This window comes from Aquila chrysaetos, chromosome 22 (genome assembly GCF_900496995.4).
Source record: "Aquila chrysaetos chrysaetos chromosome 22, bAquChr1.4, whole genome shotgun sequence".
NCBI classification, from domain to species: Eukaryota; Metazoa; Chordata; class Aves; order Accipitriformes; family Accipitridae; genus Aquila; species Aquila chrysaetos.
The window spans coordinates 13264360-13284297 of NC_044025.1; the positions used below are offsets into that span (position 1 = coordinate 13264360).

Consider the following 19938-nt stretch of genomic DNA (forward strand, 5'->3'; position numbering starts at 1 on the left):
ATTTGGCCATTCCTGGACTAAAGCCTTGGCAGCCTCAAAAAATTTTTGATGTGGAGCAGAAATGGGACCTTTAGCATGTTGCCTAGGAAACATTAGGCTTAACCCAGACTGACCCCATCTTGTGTGAGCATCCTAGCCATGAGGTTATTTTGAGGGTTATAAGGAAAGGGTATTGATTTACTTCTTTTGCTGGCAATTTTGTTCTGAGCTTAGTACGGACCCCACATTCTTATGGGAAAGATAGCAAATCATTCAGACGGACTTAGGTCCATTTTACCAAAATATTTCCCTACTAGCTTTATCAGGTTATGTCTAACAAAGAAGCAAAGGGCTCAGTTACAGGGGATAGCAGGAGGCTGGCTCCCAGGCAGTCTCTCTCTGAAAGATATAGAGGAAAACAAACCCAAAATATTTTAGTGAATGGGATTTGTTTCTAGCTCTGTTGTTCCTGTGAACAGCCGGCACTTCAGCAGGAAAGAAAACTAAAACAAAAGCAGGAAGCTGACTGTAGTCAATAAGGAATAGGTATCCTTCCCAGCTGGTTGTTGACAAGTTCCCCACAATCTCCATTGTGTTCCCTCCTCAATGCATCCAGTCTCTTTATCTCAGTCAGACCTACTAGATGGAACACTTTTTCTAGGATTTCCAAAAGAAACTTTGCCATTTCTCAGTTGGAGGAGTGACACAAAATGTAGAAGGTACAGGGGAAATCATTAATTTCACTGTTTGCTAGTGTCAGCGTCCTTCCTAGACATTTGTAGTATCTGCCAGATTTGGTCTCTTGCTATTCCTACAGGAGCTCTTTGGACCCGGCAGTCGGTGGGATTTAGTCTGCCTTGTCCTTCCTGCAGTCACAGGGCAGGGTCCTTGGAGAGCGATAGATCCCCAAGCATCGGCTGATGTGGCTGTCGAGCATCACATTTATGCATAGTCTAAGGAGACTGCAGGGTTTTTGGGTGCCCTCCAAGTTGTGAGTGCAGCTGTGTTTATTAAATCAACACCTGTAAGCCAGCGACAGCACAGAGACTAAGCAACAGCAGGCAGTTAGATCTTGTGTGGGTAACTTCTCCCCAGGGGCATGCTTTACACTAAAAGTCATTAGACAAATGGAAAATATAATGCTCTGAGTATCCTATTAGGGACAGCTGTGCGCACAAACAAAGTAATAACTGATTGTAGGTGGGTACAGGGCTGTGTGTGTTTGTATGGGCACATGTACATAGGGTTTACAGGCATTGTATGGGCAATCATATAGTGAGTGCATGTGTGTGAAAACCAACCTTAAGTGCATCAATAATGTGGCTAATTAAAAGGCTCTGGAACATAGCTTCCCTATTGCCTGCAAAATTCAAGGCTTAAAACTTCTGGATGATCTAGTAGCCAGAATATGACATGCTTTTAGCCTGCAGCTCCATTTAGGAGGCAGAGCAAGGTAACCCTGTTACCCTGTTTGGTTGTCCTCAGCTTGACGCCAGCTGCCCAGCAGTTTAAGGCCATCTGGTCTTCATGAAACTGGATAGGTGAAAAACTCGTACATGTTGAAAACCACTAAGCACCTGCATAATACAATAAGCCATAGCGGCAGCCACCTGCGCTCCCTCTTTGCTTCAGAGAGGGAGAGGTCTTTGCCAGCATGGTTTTACCCGTGTCCCTTCAGTCCTTTGTCTCAGGCAGAGACACACAGGCTGAGTTGTGATGGGGACTTCTGCCCAGTCTGTAAGGTTTCTCCTGGTTTTCATTATGCAGCCATTAGATGGTAATATCCCTGGGGTAAACTCCAAACCAGAGACCTCAAGGTGGGCAGCTGCATACCCAGTCTGCTGTCTCAGACCTACAAAAAAGAAAAAAAACCCCAAAGGTCCGGAGGACCTGTGGCCATACGCAGAAGTTCAGGCCATGTAAAGTGAATGCAAATATTATCTCTGTTTTCAGGCTGGGCATGTGTCCAGGCTGAGAATTGAAAATCGTTTCTTTCTTGCATAGGATATTTCTAGGCCCCAGCCACCCCAAAGAGCTTTGCCAGCTAATCCCGTCCCAGCCAGACCCAGAGCCCGGCCGGGGAACAGCCCTGCCATCCCGCTGCCTCCTGCACACACCAGGACGCCAGGACGACTGCAGCCTGCTGCAGAGGTAGGCGCTGAGTGTGGTGATGGGAAGCACAGCAGCATCTCCTCACCACTGGGCAATAAAAGTACTCTGAAGGGAGTAACCTTGCTATCGTACTGCAAAACACCCTCATGCACAGCCCCGGCGGGTGGAAATGGAGAGGCTGTTGGGGTGGTTGCCTTTATTGCAGGGTTCTCTGGTTTTACCTGTTCCTTACTAAGCATTTACTGGGTTAAGCAAAACAGTTAATTCAGTCCTCCACTGATAAGTACTTATCTGAGTACTTCCTCAGATAAGACATCGGTGTGAGTGGGGCTGAGCAATGGTGGGGCCAAGCTGTGCGTGCTGGTTAGTGAAGAGCAGCAAAACACGAAGGTCCACACAAGACTTGAGGACCCCAGTAAGGAACAGAAATTCTCTCCAGCCTCTCTAGCCACAGCTAAGGAGGTGCTTTCTCTGAAGGGAGTGTTTCCCAAAATTGTCCTTAATAAGGGACTTCTAGTCACTGAGTTCAGCTCCCTGCAAACCGGACCCCTTAACACAAAACACCTCCACTCCACACACCACAGGTGCTGCCTCTAGCCTGCAATCTACTTGAGGCCAGCTGTGAAAAATGGAGCAAACTGCATGAACTTCACTGTGCTCCTGGTGGTAGGGTTTCCTATGCGATGCATTAGGGTGTGAATGCGTATGAACAGAGACAGGCTTCCCCTGGCCAGCTGTAACATCAGCCGCAGGAGAGGGAGATGGCAGCGTTTGCTCTTTCATCAGTGCTCACTCCTCTCTCTTTTCCCTGTTTTCCATCTCACCCAGAATACTGGCGTCGGGACGGCCGGAGCAGCAAACGTCTTGAAAGTGGGACAGCCGGGCTCCCGTGGGCGCTCATGAAGCAGTCTGTTCCTGGCCTGCTCTGACCTTCACAGGGGACTGGATGCCCTTCATCACCCAAAAAAACATTCACGGCCACAGACACCATCTCGGTTCCTCTCCTCTAGCCTCACCTGTTTCCTACGTGACCCAACAAGCTGCAGTCAGGCTTGGCAGGAGTGCCCCTGGGAACTGCGCTGGTACATGCCAAGCTGAACTCAACCCTCTCTACCGATAGCCTTTTCCATATAGGGATGACTTGTTTATACGGTATTTACATATTATTGTGCAATATCCAACGCAGGGATGGGGTGATTGGGGCTTCACATATTTTTAATCAGCCATTTAAGTGTTACCAGGGTGAACAAGCTGTGAGTGCAGGTGCTGGCCCCGATGGGCTTTCATGTAAGACCCAGCCCTGTTGGTTTCCTCAGCTCATCCACACAGCTGCAGGAGCATACGTTGGTGCTATATAGAAACCGCTGCCCCTTGGGAGAGCGGAAGGCAGCCATTGATAACTTTCTTCAGCTTATTCTCAGTTTACAGTGGGTGGCAAGCGGGGCCACAACAGGGAACAAACCATGGAAATATTCCTGGTTAAAATAATTTGTGGGTCACTGTGGATTTTGATTAGCTTTAATAGGGCAGATTAATTATTTTCCCCATATAGCCATCTTCAGCAAGTGTTGCAACCTGTCTGTCCTCCAGCACTCGCTTGTCTTGCCCCAGTGCTGTAAGACCTGACGGCATCCCCAGCGCGGCCCGTGCGCTCTCGTCCGTGTCATTGGGACACAGCCAAGGTACGACAGGGAAACCCTCTGACCAAGAGAGAGAGCAAATGGCCAGCAGGAAGCTCAGCAAAAGCCAGTGCTGAAACCTCCTCTCCAGCATACGGTACCACGGATCATCAGTAGACACTTTTGCACGTGTCTCCTCAGGCTTCGGTCTGTGGTGAGCAGTAATTCAGCACGGGCTGTCTGCTCCCCGTACTAGTGAGAAACCTAGCTTAAAATTGCCCAGGTGGTAAAATAGCAGAAATATTAATGCAACACATGGTGCTTTTGTAGGGCAGCTCATTTACTCCAGTTTTTTTCTCCAGGACGTGGATGGAGAGAGCTGTCTGTGTGCACTTTAAGCAGCTGATGGTTCTGACCCTGAGGACCTTCCCTTATGAATTTGGGTTTTTTTTCTCCTAATCATTTGGGCTTTTGTATGTTTTTTTCTCAGGATTTTAAATTAAGACCTTTTGTTATGCCAAATTTTTTTCTTTTTTTTTTCCTTGAAATGATTTCCTAGGAGAGCACAGGGAATTCTGGAGCTATGGTTACAACAGTTCTGTTGTGTCTGATTTATTATGGACAAATCCTCAGTGTGATTGCTGCTGCACATGTGAGAAACTATTATTGGCAGAAAGAAAGAGTGTCTTGTCTGATGGTTCTCTTTCCCTAAACTCTACTGATTAAAAAAAAAACCAGATAAAGCCTAAGCACTCATTAAATTTGTAGTTATATGTAGCAGTATATCTGTAGGATGACTTAAACCACACTAGTTTTCACAACTTTACTACCTCTTTCTCCACAAGGAAACAGTACACAGGGTGTGTCTTGAATTTCTGGTTGATTATTCCTTATCTTGATCATTTTGGACCTTTTCTTACCTTCTATATGCCTGGAAAACAAACCAACCTGAAATACTTCTCTGAAATAAGGGATGGCAAGTGAAAGACATAGCTTTCTAATCTTTATATGTCTTTTTCTATAGTTGGGGTGTATTATATTACATATAAACAACCTATATTCAAACAACCCCCAGACTTGTTGTTTCTTGGGGTGCAGCTAATGTGGCTATGTAATGGCATGTTTTACTGCTCACAGCTGGAGCGGTAAGCTGGGCACGTACTGTACATACATTGCAGTAGTACAGATTCAACCACAAAAACTTGATCTTATATCTGAGCCCTTGCTGAAGACAGCAGTACACTTCTGCTACAGCCCCTGATCTTTATCAAATGGCCAACAAAAATCACAAAGAATATTTTCACTGCATTTCATGTGAACATGGGATCAAGCTTTTAGAAAATTCTACCGGAGACACAAATCTCAGAGAAATGGACATGCCCAAAGCCTAATGGAAAACTATTGCTGGAATATCATAAAGTCTCCAAAATGTAGTTTTAAGTAAGTCCTTTTAATTTATGATATGTGTCCAAGTTGAGTGAACAAGAATAGGGGAACTGCAGGAGTAAAAGATGGTAAAATGTGATTTTTTTTTTTAAAAAGATGTTATTTGGGAGAACATGTACCAAAATACATCTCACTTTCTCCTGTGTCCACATATTAATGGTTTACAATAATGCTCTCTGTGTATCTATGCAAATACTTGAAGACTGCAATTCATTGTGCCTTTTGCCTAGTTTTAATAAATTTGTCAGTTGTCATTAACAAATATTCTGTCACTGTGTACTCTTTTGGTTCAAATCTTGATTTTATACGTGGCATTTGTCCAGAGATGGCAGGATAGCTGGGGTAATGGCTTTTATGAAATGCAGTTCTACGCAGTGAGAAGGATGAGTCTCGTTTACAATCTATTTCTGAAATAAAACGCATAAAACATTACACCGATTAGGATGCCAAAACCAATGCCAGTGAATTACTTGGATTATTTTCTGCTACCAAAGGAGGGCGCTGCTGTCTTACTCTCTGCCCCAGATGCTCTTTCTGCTGTAAACTGTCCTTCAGCCCGTTTATCCTTTACAGCTACACCAGTAAGATCAGAGAAGGCATTAAAAACTTTCAGATACAACTGGAAGGGTTGTTTGGGTTGTTTTTTTTTTTTTTAGAAAAAGCCTTTATTTCCCTTTCCACATTCCAAAAAAAAAGGTACTGAAATGTTATTAGAATAAGAGATTGCATATTCCTCTCCACCCCCGCAACCCCAAGTTGCATTTGCTCAGCGATGCTCAGACCCAGGTATAATCAGGTCAGCATCTCAGCATCAGTGTGCGCCGTGGTCCAGGGCTAACCCAGCCAGAGCTGCCTCCAGACTGAGCCAGCTTGGCAAAGCCAGCTTAGGCTTCGCTGCTCCCGGTTTGGGATTTGCTGTGAGAAAAATGAGCTCCAGTCTCCTTGTGCTATAAGACCTAGCAGCAAGATGGGAGAAACGTTTAACTGCGGTAATACCTTCTCTTTTCACCTCCCAGCTCAACATGTTATTTCTCCCATCCCTTCGTCCTCACCGTTGATATACAACCAAGGGGGTTTTGAAGGTGAGCTGTGAGCAAGAGTCCAGGTAACATCCGTACTATATTGAGAAAGATGGAGAGGGGTGAACAGGACCGCTCTGGGATAAACTGCATCCCTACAGCTCTGCAGAGGATCACCCGCTTATGCCTGTTTGGCTTTTAACATGCAGCTCAGACCTCCCTCTAAACAAACAAGTAAACAAAAGAAAGAAAAGCTTCTGGGCTTAAATAATAGCAGGACAGGTCATGGAGCTCAGAGTTGGGGGCCTCTCCAGGGTCAAGACATTTCCTAAGGAAAAAAAATACTTAAAATTTACAGCCACTTGGTCTTTCAGGCTGAAAAGATTTTCACAGACCACAAAAAATCTTGAAGATGGTGGCAGTGTTTCTCCTGACATGGGGTTTACCCTGCCAGAGCTCCCCAGCCTGAGCAGGGGCTGCCCCTTGCTCGGGTGAGGTCTGGATCAAGCCCAACAGCTTCACCACCAACATCAACATAGCCCAGGCACCATAGCTGCTAAGGAAGAAAACCCAAACAAACCACCCACCCATAAAACTAATTAACACTGTACTGCAGGAAAGCTCCTGTACCTCACAAGAAACAAAAGCTGAAAAAGATTTCTCTGCCGTGGTCCTGTAAAAATGCTTCATGGCTTGGGTCCTGCTACTGAGCCTAAGTGAGCATCTATTCCAAAATTCACCATGTTTTGCCCATATTCACCAATATCCTTGTCCCATATCTGCAGAGCAAGTAATTAAACATGGATGAGCGGAGTCTGAATAGCAGGCGTGCACCATTCACTCCTTGTCTCTCACCTCCGTTTGAGATAGTGGCGTGTATTTTAGAGTTCATGCAAGTGTCTAGAAAGGAAAAAAAAAGACAAAAAACACTAATCAATTACTCAGGCAGGGCCTGGAAATAAACACATCAATGGCCACCCCGGGGAAGAAGTGCAAGAGTAAACATTAGCCCTGCCAAGAATAAGAAGGGGCCTCAGATAGGAGCTTTGTCCCAGGAGTATTGTATTTCAAGAGGATTTTCATTTTCAGTGGCTGCATGTATTAAAGCCCAGTGAGGATTAAACATACCCCTTGCTGCCACACCATGATACAGATCCAATCCAAAAGACTTGGCTTGACTCCACCAAGCTTTGGATAAGACACTGTTGGTTTTATTTTCTGCTTTTCCTTTTTCAAATCGCTCACTAGCATCTGGAATATTGACATCAACCCAGTCACCCAACCTCGCACGTAACACGCTAGGTATAGATCATGAATACTTTGGGTTTATCCTCTGGGCCGATGCTGGAGTTGTCCACCTCTATCAGGATGTTCTTGTCATCTCGGGTGACCGGCGCTTGCTCTCCGCTCTGGAGTACTTGTCGTAGATTCCCTAAGCTGACGTCCATGTCTTTGAAGGCATGGAGTAAAAATACCCCCAAAATGATGGTGAGGAAGCCACAAACTGTTCCGATGATGTCAACTACGGTCATGGTGACCCACTCCTTAAAGAGGATGATGGAAGTTGTGATGACGATGGTGGTGAACAGCACATAGTAGATGGGAAACACCAAAGAGGTGTTGAAAATGTCTAGAGACTTGTTGAGGTAGTTAATTTGTGTAGTGATGGATGCCACCAGCGTGATGACTAGGATCCACGTCAATGGGTGCTGCAGCACAGGCCGGCCAGCGAAGAAGCCCTTGATGGCAATACCCAGGCCCTTGACCGAGGACACGGAGAAGGCACCAATAACGGAGCAGATGGTGAGGTAGATGAGGATGTTGCTCTGGCCATAGCGGGGTCCGAGGTAGAAGATCAGGAGGAAGCAGACAGCCAAGAGGATCGCAGCATAAGCGAGGAAACCTGGAAGAGGGAAGGAAGTAACTCAAAACTGAGCAGCGGGCATGGGGAGCAGTACGTGCTGCCCAGCGCCGAGAGAGAAAACGCGACCTCCTGCGTACCTGGCTCTTTCAGCTTAGAAGACATTTCATCCAGAGTGGTGACCTCCTCATCCTCTGGGGCGTGTATCACCATCACGGTGCTGCCCACGAGGCTGAGCATGCAGCCCAGCTTTCCCAGCAGGTTGAGCCGTTCTCCAAGCAAATACGAAGACAGGATGGCACTGCACAGGACAGAAAAATGTCAGCTGGTGCTTTAAAGTACTTTAAAGAAGGAATAGGAGCTAAAATAAGGTAAAGAATGCCTTCATGTGATACAAGGACACAAATTTGGAGTAAATGTGTTGCATTCCAGTGTGTTAATACACAATCACATTGCATCTACTGACAGCTGAACTTGCAGAAATGCAGGTGTGATCTATAGATCACAGTTCATGTACCAGCAAGGTGAAAAAATGCTGAATGTGTTAGCACATCCTCGGAAAAATTTTCAGGGTCTACAGATTCACTCATGAGCTGTTAGGTATTATGAAGCCTTTAGTGCCCAAGTCCTTCAAGGACCAGTGTTACAGCAAAAAAACCCCTAACCTAACAACAAAAGAGTTACATTAATTTTAACTAAATCATCAGAACTATTAAACCCAGAGAAACTCAAGGTACTGGGGCTATAGATACATCTGCAAAAATATCTAGTTATTGTCCATAAAAATTTGGGACAAGACTGGTCCCATTTCACAATAACAGTCCTTCTACAGAACCTTCAGTACCTGGAGTCATGTATTTTGATATGAATCTCCTTTTTTAAAATGAAGAAATAAAATAGGGTTTCAGCCCTTTTGGCAACAGACAGAAGTATAAAAACACAACATCAGAGCACCCTAAAAGCCTAGAAAATAAAAGGCAAACAAAAGACAGTTTAAAAACAAGCCTGATATTTTTGACCCTTTTAGATTTTTAGTATTGTTCGCTACAAGAACAAAACAAAACAAAAAAACCAACCTTGAATTGGCTAGAGAGCTAGAACAAGGGAGGAAGTGACACTGAGATTTGCAATAATTTAACCTGAAGTGTATGTGGCTGCTATCTACATGCAGCATTTCCAGAAGGGCATGCTACTTAATTCAGTGGTTTCCAAATGATCCTCCAAAAGGACAACAACTGTTAGAGCGATTTTTAGAAAACACTGAGACATTTTTTCCTTTAGGCAGAATAAATCATATTAGCATCACTTCAAGTCTTTCTATCTTACAAGACAAACAGGCAAACAAAAAAAGACAAACTATAGACATATAAATCACCTTATGAGCACACTCAGAGCCCCCAGAGGCGTGACAATAGTTGCAGGAGCAAAGGCATAGGCGGCAAAGTTGGCAGCTTCCCCTCCACCCACTGAACAAACACAAGAAAAATAAATACCAGTAAGTTACAGTATACCTTTTGTGTTTTCTCTTGTGGGCTTGCAAACTAGTAAGATGTCAGTTAGAGAGTGGATTTTATTATGGGGGTTTCATGCTGCTGCTAAACAGGACGAGATAGCGGGTGAAAATCTCTCTATTACAAATTAATGCAAGCAGAGCAACATCCCTGGAACCTTGCACCCACACGGAGAAGGGCTGGAGGGTGCCAGGGCTTGGCCGTGTCACAGCTGACCCATATTAACTCATTAAACCCCTATAGCCCAGCCAGACAGCTGCAGTGTGTCTGGGTGATTAATGAGGGGGTGGGCTGTTATGGGAGCTGCTGGGAGGCTGCTCCTTACCTACAACGTGTCTCCTTGGGGCTGTAGTGTTACTCTGGTTGAGCTGTCCTTGTCCCTTGAGCAGTGAGTATTGTGTGTTTGCTTATGGGTTGTGCTCTGGTGGTTGTGCAGTAGGAGCTGCAAGGGCAGGGTGGGGTGGGGACACCTTGAACTGTTGCTGCAGCACTAAGAGCTAGAAAAGGCTGCTCTGAAAAACCCTCTGCTGCTCTTTGGACAGCTGTAGTCCAATTGGAGAAGATACTGTAATGCTGCAGTATGAAAAGGATTTAAGGCTTGCTCTAAGGCAAAGCAAGCTTTGCTCAAGAAAGGAGCTGCTACCAACACCTCCTTGCTATCCCCCTTGTGCTGCAGCAGTAACCTTGCCTGGAGTCCCCAGGCACACAGGGGAGGCTGTTTGCCCTGTGCCTGGTATGCAGAGAGACCAGCCAGCTACCTTATTAAAACCTGGCTTTTCATGCTTTTGATCAGGTAAAACTGAGCTAGCAAGTTCTACCAGCCCTGCAGGAGGACGGTGAGGGCAATCCTGCGTGGCTCACTGTCTCCACTCTCCTTGAGGTACCTCTGATGATGATGGGAGAACTTGCCAGAAAAAAAGGCTTCAAGCCACCAGATGCTGGGCTTGTTCTACACCTGATTCACGGGGACAGACCCTGGAAAAGCTGCAAACCCAGGGAAACAGCTTCTACTTACTGGTTAACAAGCCAGCCCACCAGAGCCAGTCCTTTAGGTAGCCGTGGCCTCCATCTCCTGGGGAAGCAAAGCACACAGGTATGCAGGAGTTAACAACCATGTTCTTTGGAGTAAGAGATGAGAAATGTCCCTTTGGAGAGGGATAAATTGCAAGGGGAAGAGCGTGGCAAAGAAAACAGCCTGGAAGGACAGAATACGCAGGCATGCCATCCTATGTGGAAATTATGTTGAGTCAAGGGATTAGCAGAAACTGGCACTTAGGGCTGGACGATGCGTATACAGTAAAAGTAGTTGTTTAATCCTGGGTGGCAATGGGAATGGCACCCACTGCCCCAAAGCCACAGAGGTTATCGGCCTGGGATGAAGCCTGCACTGCTGCAGTATGGAGCTTGGGGCTGCCCTTCAGCCCTGGGACCTGTGGGCATCCTCGCTGGTTCATCAGGGCACATCAATCCCTAAACCCAGCCATAAAGACCGCAGCTGAGGCCCCGTGGATTCGTCATGTTTCGTCTTGCATGTTCCGCTTGCCTGTTCGCCATGGGATGCTCCTGGAGCAGAGGGATGAAGGATGGCAGGGCCTGCCCTGTGCTGGGTGCCCCCCACCCAAAGGCTTCTCCCTGGGACGCTGCCACCCCGCACCCTGCCTGCGGAGAGCCTGCGCTTCACCTCACGTTGCACCAGCTCGCTGCGGGGTCTCGCGTATGGGCCCTAAGGTAAGGCAATGAGTTTTTCCAAACCCAGCTCAAGTGGGGGTTATAGCTATGAAAGATGAAGGTGGGAAAAACCGGTCGGTTGCTCTGTGCGGACTGTGGTGCTTTAGTTTGTGTTGCTGTACGGTCATGGTGAAGGCTTCCTGCGTCCTGTGCCAGAAGCTATCTGCTCCTTTTGTATGCTGCTTTTTATCATAGGGCCTCAGCCTGAACTGCCAGAAATCCTAATGTTAACTTTATGTGGAACAGCCGTTATGTGACCGAGCGTTTCTGATGAAAAATGATTCCTGGCAGTGGAACAACTCAAAGAAAGAAAATGTGCTTATAAATGAGGGAGAATGGACATACTGTGTTGGGAACTAATCCAGCTCTGGTCTCAACCCACAAGCTGTTAGATGTAAGGAGCTTGAGCCTGCTGACATTGTGAACCCTGATTTTACTGGGTCAGAGACAGCCCATGTTTTTGACAAGTGTGACCTGACCAGAGCTGTCAGTAACAGCAGTGTTTGACCTGCCTTGGAGAAAAGTGATGTGCTCGGATAGCAGGGGTGAAACACCGGGACTGAGAGATTAAAGGGTGAGATAGGGAAAGGGGGAATGATGAGGTGGACAGGAATTTGCTACAATTCAGCCTGTTCTGGTTCCTCAGGTTCAAATGTGACATTTTGCTATTCCTTAGAAATTGCTGTGTTGTTTTGGGTTTTGTTTTGTTGGGTTTTTTTTCTCAAGAACTCTTTTTGTCAGCTGCAATTTTCTGTCATTAATCCCTATTTCCTGGTTAAACACCCTGAAAAATAGGGAGGGGTTTGCTCTTGTTTTACTCTCTTGGCTCTGTTGTGGGAGGAGTTCACAGAGAGAAGGAGGAGAGAGACCACATTTACAATTGAAACAATACCGGTGTTTCATTGTGCAAATATAAGGCAAAAAGCAAACCCATGTGAGTTGAGCAGTTGTATGCAGGCAGCCTAAGGGCAGGGGATGGAGACAGACTGGAGACTGGACTTGGCTCAGGTGCTGTTGGTAGCTTTGCTGCTCACCTGCTGGTTGACTCTGCACAGTTACTTCATTTCATGCCTCTGTGCCCTCAGATGGGGACACAGTAAAATGGGGACAGTGATACTGACTTCCTTTGTAAAATGGTTTAAGAAGCATTTCTAGGCCAGAACTGGGAAGCAGTAGTATTTTAATTATCATTATTTTGTTTTGTAGTTATGCAAGAAGGTCAGCTGCCAGGTAGGACTTACGCTACTGCTAGAGTGAATGTTTGCAATGCTGATGGGATGCGTCCAATTCCACAGTGCAATTCTGCTGTAGGCAGTGCTCCTCCACCATTTCCCATCCATATATATGTGCACATAAACACGTCTCGCCCTAAGAGCTTGATGCTAGAGGAAAGTTATCTACACATTGTTGAGCAACATACCTCAGAAGTATGCTTTCTGAAAACCACAAGCAGAGTTCATACAGATCACAGGCGTGCAGTCCCGCATTAATAAATGGCTCTTGCTAATGCAATTAAAGCACATGGGGCTGCATCCTTGTCTCAGTGATTTGGTGGCAAAGCTGCCTAGTGCATCAATAAGAGCAAGAGTGGGTTCATGGAGCTGTGCTGTTCTGCTCTGGTCTGTGGTGTGGGGATGACTTGCACCTTTGTGCAAAGGGGCACATTTCAAAGAGCTTTCAACGCTCTGCTTCCTCCTGGCCTCGCACTTTCCTGTGCAAGGGCTGTGATGGGCACGTATTGTTCTTTTGGTGGTTTCACATCTGATAACACAGTGCATGTGACTTGCTATTTGCGGTGCAAAGCAAGGGGAATGCTGCTTTTACAGAGCACTGCATTGGAAGGGGTCGGCTAAATTAGCTCCTCGGCTCCAGCAGAGCACTGCTCTGAGTCTCACACACAAAAATACATGCAGAAAAGGTCCGTCTTACATTGCTGGTGGAAGGCTGACGTGTACCCGGAGGTGTTCCCTTGCCATACAAGTGCTGGAGTTTGGATGATGTGTGTGGTTCTGGGAACAGGTGGACCTCCTCCCTCCTGCCCCCCTCCAGACCTCTTACCTGCCCTGGTGCCTCCCTTCTCCACCAGCCGTAGCAGCCCCTTCTTCTTGAGGATGACACTGTTTCCGATGAGGAAGCTGGAGAAGACAGCCAAGCCCAGGCCGATGTAGAACCCATAATTGCTTTCCAGCCGAGTTACCCAGAAGTCATCCGAAGTCCCGTTGTCCTGGACAGAGTCAGCTGGGTCAGCATCGCCGATCACCCGGCACACGACCCGGTGGGAAAGGCACGAAAGGGTGACCAGTGACCCTGTGAGACCACCATGGAGATAAAACAGCAAGTTACTGATATGACTATCAACAGTGCCTCTATTGGTCTTTGGACACAGTCAGATGTCCCTCTGAACAGCCACCTGTGCTGTCACCCTACCAGCACATACCCAGCAACTCTCAAAACCTCAGGACAGCTCTTTACTCGCACGTGGAAATGGCAAGGTGTTAAGTGACAGACTTATGGAGTGCAGTTCAAGCAGCTCGTTGACCCTGTGTCTGCCAGTCTACACACTAAACTGGAAGGCCACAAGGAACACTATAATAATGTAATTTGAATTTCCAAATATCTATGCCAGAGTGTCTCCACCAAACACCAATGTTATGAGTTTGAACCATGCCTTATCAACACTCAACCTTGTTGATTCAAAGGCTTTGGTGCTTTCCAGCCAACTAAGCCTTGCATCTGCCAGCTCCTCTGCAGCTTACAGCTTTGGGTTTAACGTGGAGTAATGCCAGTACTTTGTGTATCTGTTCCAGCTCTGTGTACCCAGCGGTGCCATGGGATTGCTCCTAAGACAACAACAAACTCGCTCAGACCAAACTTTCATCTATATGTTGCTTCTAATGGTTTTATTCTACCTATTTGCAGAGTTCACGAGTGCTCATAAAGCACGCCAAGTCCTGCCAGTGTGGAAGGACTGAAAGCAGACGTGGTTTTCCGCTGTTAACACCAAAAGCACTAAGCCCCTGTGTCTCTAGCCAAGGTGTGTTGCTGTGTGTGGGTGGGAAAACTGCTGAGTTTCTTCCTACCCTCCTGCTCCTACCACACCCAGCTCATCTTCCTATTGCAATCTTTACTCCGAGTGTAGTAAAGACAGTGTGACTGCAACTGTGGGAAACAGAACAGCCAGGTGGAGTGTCACAAAAGTCCCTTTGTAGTAGAAGATTTAATTTTCTGCCTGAACTCATGTAGGAATTATGGAGCAAGTATTTGTGTCTCTGCAGGCAGGGGTATGCAATGGCTAAATTGCTCACAGTACTGCCGGCAGCCTGGGCATGGGTCCCACCTTTTTCCTGAAGCAAGAGCCTGGATTAAATCTTCTGCAGCTGCACCCCATGTCCCCTGCACATGCAGCTGAGGATTTGGATCCCAAATGGATCTGAACTTGTTCTAATGGAAAAAATTCCAGTGACTTTCTAGATGAGTTTCTAGAGGTTCTCTAAGTTTCTTTTATAATGGAAAAACATCCTTGATCGTGGAAGTATTTCCTGGGGAATGGGACTGGACGGGACATCTTGCCTCCTCGGCTGGGTAAAAGTCGCTGCAATGTGCTGCTGAGCACAAGCATAAGGCAGTGGGATGGGGTGATTACCGACTGGATTAAGTAATCTTTAAAGGTAAAAAAAGTGATCCTAGCTTCGCTGTAAGGCTGACAGAGTGCAGCGCTAGCTGCTGGCAGAGCAGGCTGTGTGGGGCTTGTGGATCAAGGGAGTTTTCCCATTCCTATACAGACCTCAAAAAAAAAAAAAAAAAAAAAAAAAAAAAAAAAAAAAAAAGGAAAAGAAACCCCAAACCCAGAAAAAACAGAGCGGCGACAGAGAACAGCCCCAAAGCCGGCTAGGGGGATAAGGCCGAGGGGTGCAGCGGCCGCAGCACCCCCCCATCCCGGGACCCCGTCCCCCCGGGGCCGCTGGGGCGGGCAGGGCTGAGCCCCGGGGCTTGTCCCGCTCCCTCCCCCGCACCGCTGGGCCGGCCCGGGCTGCACCCACCGTTGCTGCAGCTGATGTTCGCCTCCAGCGGCTCCATCTCCTTCGTCCTCCGGACGGCTCAGAGCATCCCGGGGCAGAAGCCGGTCGCCGGCGGGGACTGGGCAGGGCCGGGCCGGGCTCTGCCAGCGTACCTGCCCGCCCGGCTCCTCCTCCGGGACGGGGCCGGCCCGTCGCCGGGCTCGGTGCGGAGGCAGCGGATGCCGGTGGAAGGTTTGCAGGGTCCCCTGGGCGAACAGCCTTCCCCTGCAAGCCTTGTGCCCCAGCCCCGTTGCTGCCGCCCCCCCGCCCCCGGGGCCGCGAACCCAGCCTGCTCGGGGGGAGAGGAGGAGGAGGAGGAGGGTATGGTGGCCGGAGCGAGTGGGTTCAACAGCCTTTGCACAGGTCCTGCCTCAGCCCAGGCAGGGATTTCTCTCCTCTGGAGTGTGTTTTTCTTATGGCAGTGGTTGGGAGAAGGCGCTGCTTACGGTGAGCGGGTTGCGTACGCCGCAAAGCTGTGGGCTTTATACGTGCGCTGAGTACGGTGGAACAGAAATGAAAAGTAAACGAGAAATTAAGATATCTCCTCTTGCTCAAAGAGGCTGTAACTGCAGTTAATATAGCAAGGAAACATCTCAGAAAGCGTCCCGTTGCTTCAAGCATTGGTGTTTGTTATTCTCCGCTTAGTAGTATGGCCGTGTGCAGTAGGACTGAAGGACAATGTTGCGGGGCTGAGAAATGTGTAGAGGTCTAGGGAAGATGGATATATCCTAGTGGAAGTTTTGTGGTGGGTGTGGGGTTCCCTGTACTCACCGAGCAAAGGCATGTTCTCTGCTGATGGTCAGGCCAAATTTCCCTAATGGACTTTCCTGACTTTTGAGTTGTACTGGGAAAGGTCAGGCTCCAGGCAAAGGTGCATTTGAAAAAGAAATATCAACAAAAATTGAGTGTGTAATGACAAGGGCATTCTTGTGCTGTAAAGTGTTGTGCAAAAGGAGATGAGTGATCCAGGACACAATTTCACCACCAGCAGCAGCTGTGATTTAAGACTTAGGTGCCTCTACACTGAATCCCAGCCCTGAGAAAGTCACCTCCAGCCCATGGGCTCTTCCATCACTTCAATTCATTTTACACCCTTTTATTTTGTGACTATTTGGTTGGCAGGTCTCGCTCATCATGACCATGTGGTTCAGCCTGTACTATCGACTGGGGGCTGTAGCTCCCCCATCAACTCCCTGTCCCACTGCAGCCGAAGCCTCTTTTGCTAATATTAGCGTGTGAACATTTCGGAGTGTGTTGCACACCAGCATGTTTTGCCTTCACCCCCACCCTCCTCTGCCGATGTCCTCCCTTCCTGTATTTGTGCTCGGTAGCCGTGGGTACACAAACCTACTGCCAATACAAAAGCCCTTTCCTTGCAGCAGGAGCCATTAGCCAGATTTCACTGTAGGTTAGCAGAGATAAGGAAAACCAATAGTAAAACCAATAGCTTTTCTTCAGCAAGCCCACATTTATAGCTAGAAACGGTATCTGTCGTAAGGCAATGTAAAGATGCAAGATCTGCAGCATCTGAACGCGTCTGAAAATTTGCTTTTTTTTCCCGCCCCATAAAATGTATTACCTGTTACTACAGAAATTGCTCTTAGACCATCAAGCTGCAGCATTGCCAGCACTGCATGGCTCCTTCACTCAGCGCCTGATCCTATCTCTGTACAACTGTTTTCTCCAGCAAATGTAATGTTCAAGTGTTTTGTGAGTCATTTGATTTTAATCAGGTCTGTTCATCAGTCACAGACCTCTGGGTCACTGGCTGGGAGAGACTGTGCCAGCCAAATTCCACATCCTCCCCTTTAACACAGGGGCACTTGATAATCAATCCAAATCATGTGGCAATGGGTTTTGATGTGGGAAATGAAACGTGCTGGTTTGTGAGCAACTTCTGCGGCTGTTACATATTACGTAGGCAAAAGGCACCCTGGGGAAGACAATGATGGTGAGATTTGGCCTTTATTTAGTAAATTTACTCACTGATGCTGGTTACAAGCTGTTAATGCAATGTGTGAATACGAGGCTGATTGCAGAAACCGAGGTGATGGTGGAGTGGGACAAGTGTTTGCTGTGTTTGCAGTGCTGACTGCCTGCGGCTGGCTGGGGGAATTCATGTCCCCTGTCCCCTCGCAGGCTGCTCCGCCTGCTCGCTCTGGTGCTCAAGGGCACTGTGGGGCTCTCCCCTTTGCTGGACTTTCTCCAACACCCCAAGGTCTTGCTAGTAGCTGGGGACTCCTCATGGTGATGTGGTGATCGGCAGTTAAACTGCATCCAAAATAATTTCCAAGCTTTTGTGGGTGAGTGTTGTTGACATCTGTGCAGAGCGCGGTTGCCCGCTGCGCACAAAGAGGTGTTAGGGAGAGAGCAAATTTTTATGGAAGGGATCTGGGGTTAAAATAATTCTTTTGGTCATCGTGCAACCTCATAAATTACTGCCACAGCAGAGGGGCTGGTGCAGTCAAAAGCAAAAGGGCCACAGCTTTACCTTCCCCTGTCAGCTTGATTTCCTAAAGGAAAAGGCTAATGTGGCCCCATACACGTGAGTTTATGTACCCCCCCTTCGTAGCCAAAGATATTTGACCCCATGGGCCACTTTGGTCAGATTTGACAAGGGGTGAGATCTCCAAAGAAAAGCTGTTCTCAGTTCTGGGAAGAGAGGAGACATGACAGGGAAGAGGTCCCAAAAGGAGGGGACACCGCCGTGTGAGCTGACTCTATCAGACACCAGGGAAGGAGCATGCCTAGTTGTCACTACCATGGGCGAAGCTTCAATCGGATCTTGCAGTCAACCGCGGGACACAAGTGAGTCACATATTTCTGTCTCTCTGGTGCAGGGGCTGCGGTATATAAAATCACTAAGTCACAGGAGTTGCATTTGATGGATTTAGCAAGGCTGTGTATAGCAATATGGGAGTTAAAATCCAGGTAGGATTGGCATGGAATTGCCTACTACACTCAGTCAAGAGCAAGTTGAGACTGATAACAATAAAGCAGGGATGCAACCAATGCCTCTTTTATTGCTTCATATCCTCATTTTAATGGGAAGTCTGTAATTAAGGGAATTTCAGCTCCAAGCTATGACCTCACTGGTTGATACTCGCATCAGATGTTTCCTTAAAAATACCTCATCAGAAATCAGGGAGTCTCCTTAGCAGCTCATCTTCTAACAATGCAGTTCCTCCTGAAATACTGGTTTCCAGGCCAGAAAACTTGACTAGAATCCAGGGGATAGAGTAAGACAACTTTGCATGCAAATAACCTCTTTAGCAACATCAAAAGGCTTTTCTTTCCCCTGCTCTTCTCTGCTCATCTCTTCTGGTCTGGAAAAAATGATGGAAAAATACTGGGTATCAATTGTCCCGTGTTACAAATAATGGCAGAAGTATCCTGGTGGAAACTTTTGCCCTTGGATGTCTGCTAGGCACAGTTCCTGTGGAAATTTTCAGAATAGGGTTGCAATATTCTGCTATGGCTTTGTATAGTTTGAGGGTTCCAAGGAGCTCTTTCCTTCTTCAAAGAGAGGGTAAATCCTCTTTCTGACAGTGACCTGATTGTGTAGGGGTTAAGGGAATTGCCTGGTGTTCAGATGATTGCAGCACTACATGAAAGGATGCCCCAAGCTTGAAAGACTGGACTTCATTGAGCAGACAGCTTTTAATTCAGCCTATCTCGAGGTAACCCATGTCTGCAGTGGCTGAGGCTGTCATTTCGTACTACAAGAGTTTAGACACCACCACCAACACGGAGAGTTCCCAAGCCCGTCACACCCACGGTGGGTTCCCACACTTGGTGTCCTGCCCTCCTTGTGCCAGTGCACATACCTGTGGGTCTGCGCTATGGAGCAGCTGAGCGTTCCAGGGTCATTATGCCATAAAAAACACACCAACTCGTTTCTCCCAAGGTTGTTAGATTTTTTTTTTTTAATCCAGGTCACTGTGGCCCCATAAACCATGTACGTTTGTAGGAGTGGTGGGTTGGTAATGGATAGGAGGTAGATGGTCAGTGGGCATCAGAGCAGCAGCGGGTGCCATGAGGTGAAGAGACATGTAATCAGCAGATCGTTTGTTTGCAGACTCGTATCTGCCAGGTGTTTGCATCAGAACTCTAAATCAAGCAAAACTAGATGTGAAAGCACTCCTGGCTTGCAGAACGGGTCACAGAAAGGGTCATTTTGTTATGCTTTTGAAAGAAGAAAACAATCATTAATGAACTGTTCTTCCCATTGGTGAAGTGCCTTTAATCTGAAGGTGTAAACATATTTAGAAACATTAGGAAGAAGAAAGATGTGGGCCTGTATCTTTGATGCTGGTCCCTTAGGGTTGGTTTTCCAAAATTCAGTATTGGATGCTGATGCTCAAAGCAACTATTGTTTCTGACTCCAGGTGAGACCATGCAGCCTGTGAGCTCTTGGCACTTCTTAGGGCTCGTGTTAGTACTGGGGTGTCCACGAGACAGCAGCTAAAATTAGTTAAAAAATCTTGATGGAGGAAAGGTTGAAAACCAAACCACCTGCCTAATATCAGTGGCTGAGTCAGGAAGAAAGTCCTCCTGTCCTCTCTGCCATTCCCCATTGCAGAACCATGTTGAAATCAGTAAACA

The 19938-nt window shown here is 47.2% G+C and overlaps 2 protein-coding genes across 7 annotated transcripts in view; one reads left to right on the top strand and one right to left on the bottom strand.

Annotated features, from left to right (window-relative positions):
* The window catches only part of ADAM19 (ADAM metallopeptidase domain 19), a 35688-nt gene extending 30270 nt beyond the window's left edge, over positions 1-5418 (top strand). For all 4 annotated transcript variants that reach the window (XM_029998012.2, XM_041119341.1, XM_041119340.1 and 1 more), the window contains 2 exons: positions 1984-2130; positions 2920-5418. In XM_029998012.2, coding sequence (XP_029853872.1) covers positions 1984-2130; positions 2920-2994 — 222 coding nt within the window. In that variant the 3' untranslated portion in view covers positions 2995-5418. The remainder of the gene's footprint in view (positions 1-1983; positions 2131-2919) is intronic.
* NIPAL4 (NIPA like domain containing 4) lies at positions 5373-15530 on the bottom strand. Of its 3 annotated transcripts, XM_029998016.2 has the most exons (8): positions 15316-15526; positions 13334-13582; positions 10563-10619; positions 9412-9502; positions 8177-8337; positions 7495-8078; positions 7031-7075; positions 5373-5563 (listed from the first exon to the last, which is right to left on the bottom strand). In XM_029998016.2, the coding sequence occupies exons 1-7, from the start codon at positions 15350-15352 to the stop codon at positions 7064-7066; spliced, it is 1191 nt and encodes a 396-aa protein (XP_029853876.1). In that variant the 5' UTR covers positions 15353-15526; the 3' UTR covers positions 5373-5563; positions 7031-7063. The 3 variants fall into 3 exon arrangements, with proteins under 3 accessions (XP_029853876.1, XP_029853875.1, XP_029853874.1); XM_029998015.2 differs by having other exon boundaries at positions 5373-7075; XM_029998014.2 differs by lacking the exons at positions 5373-5563; positions 7031-7075 and having other exon boundaries at positions 7311-8078; positions 15316-15530.
* Positions 15531-19938: the final 4408 nt, after the last annotated feature.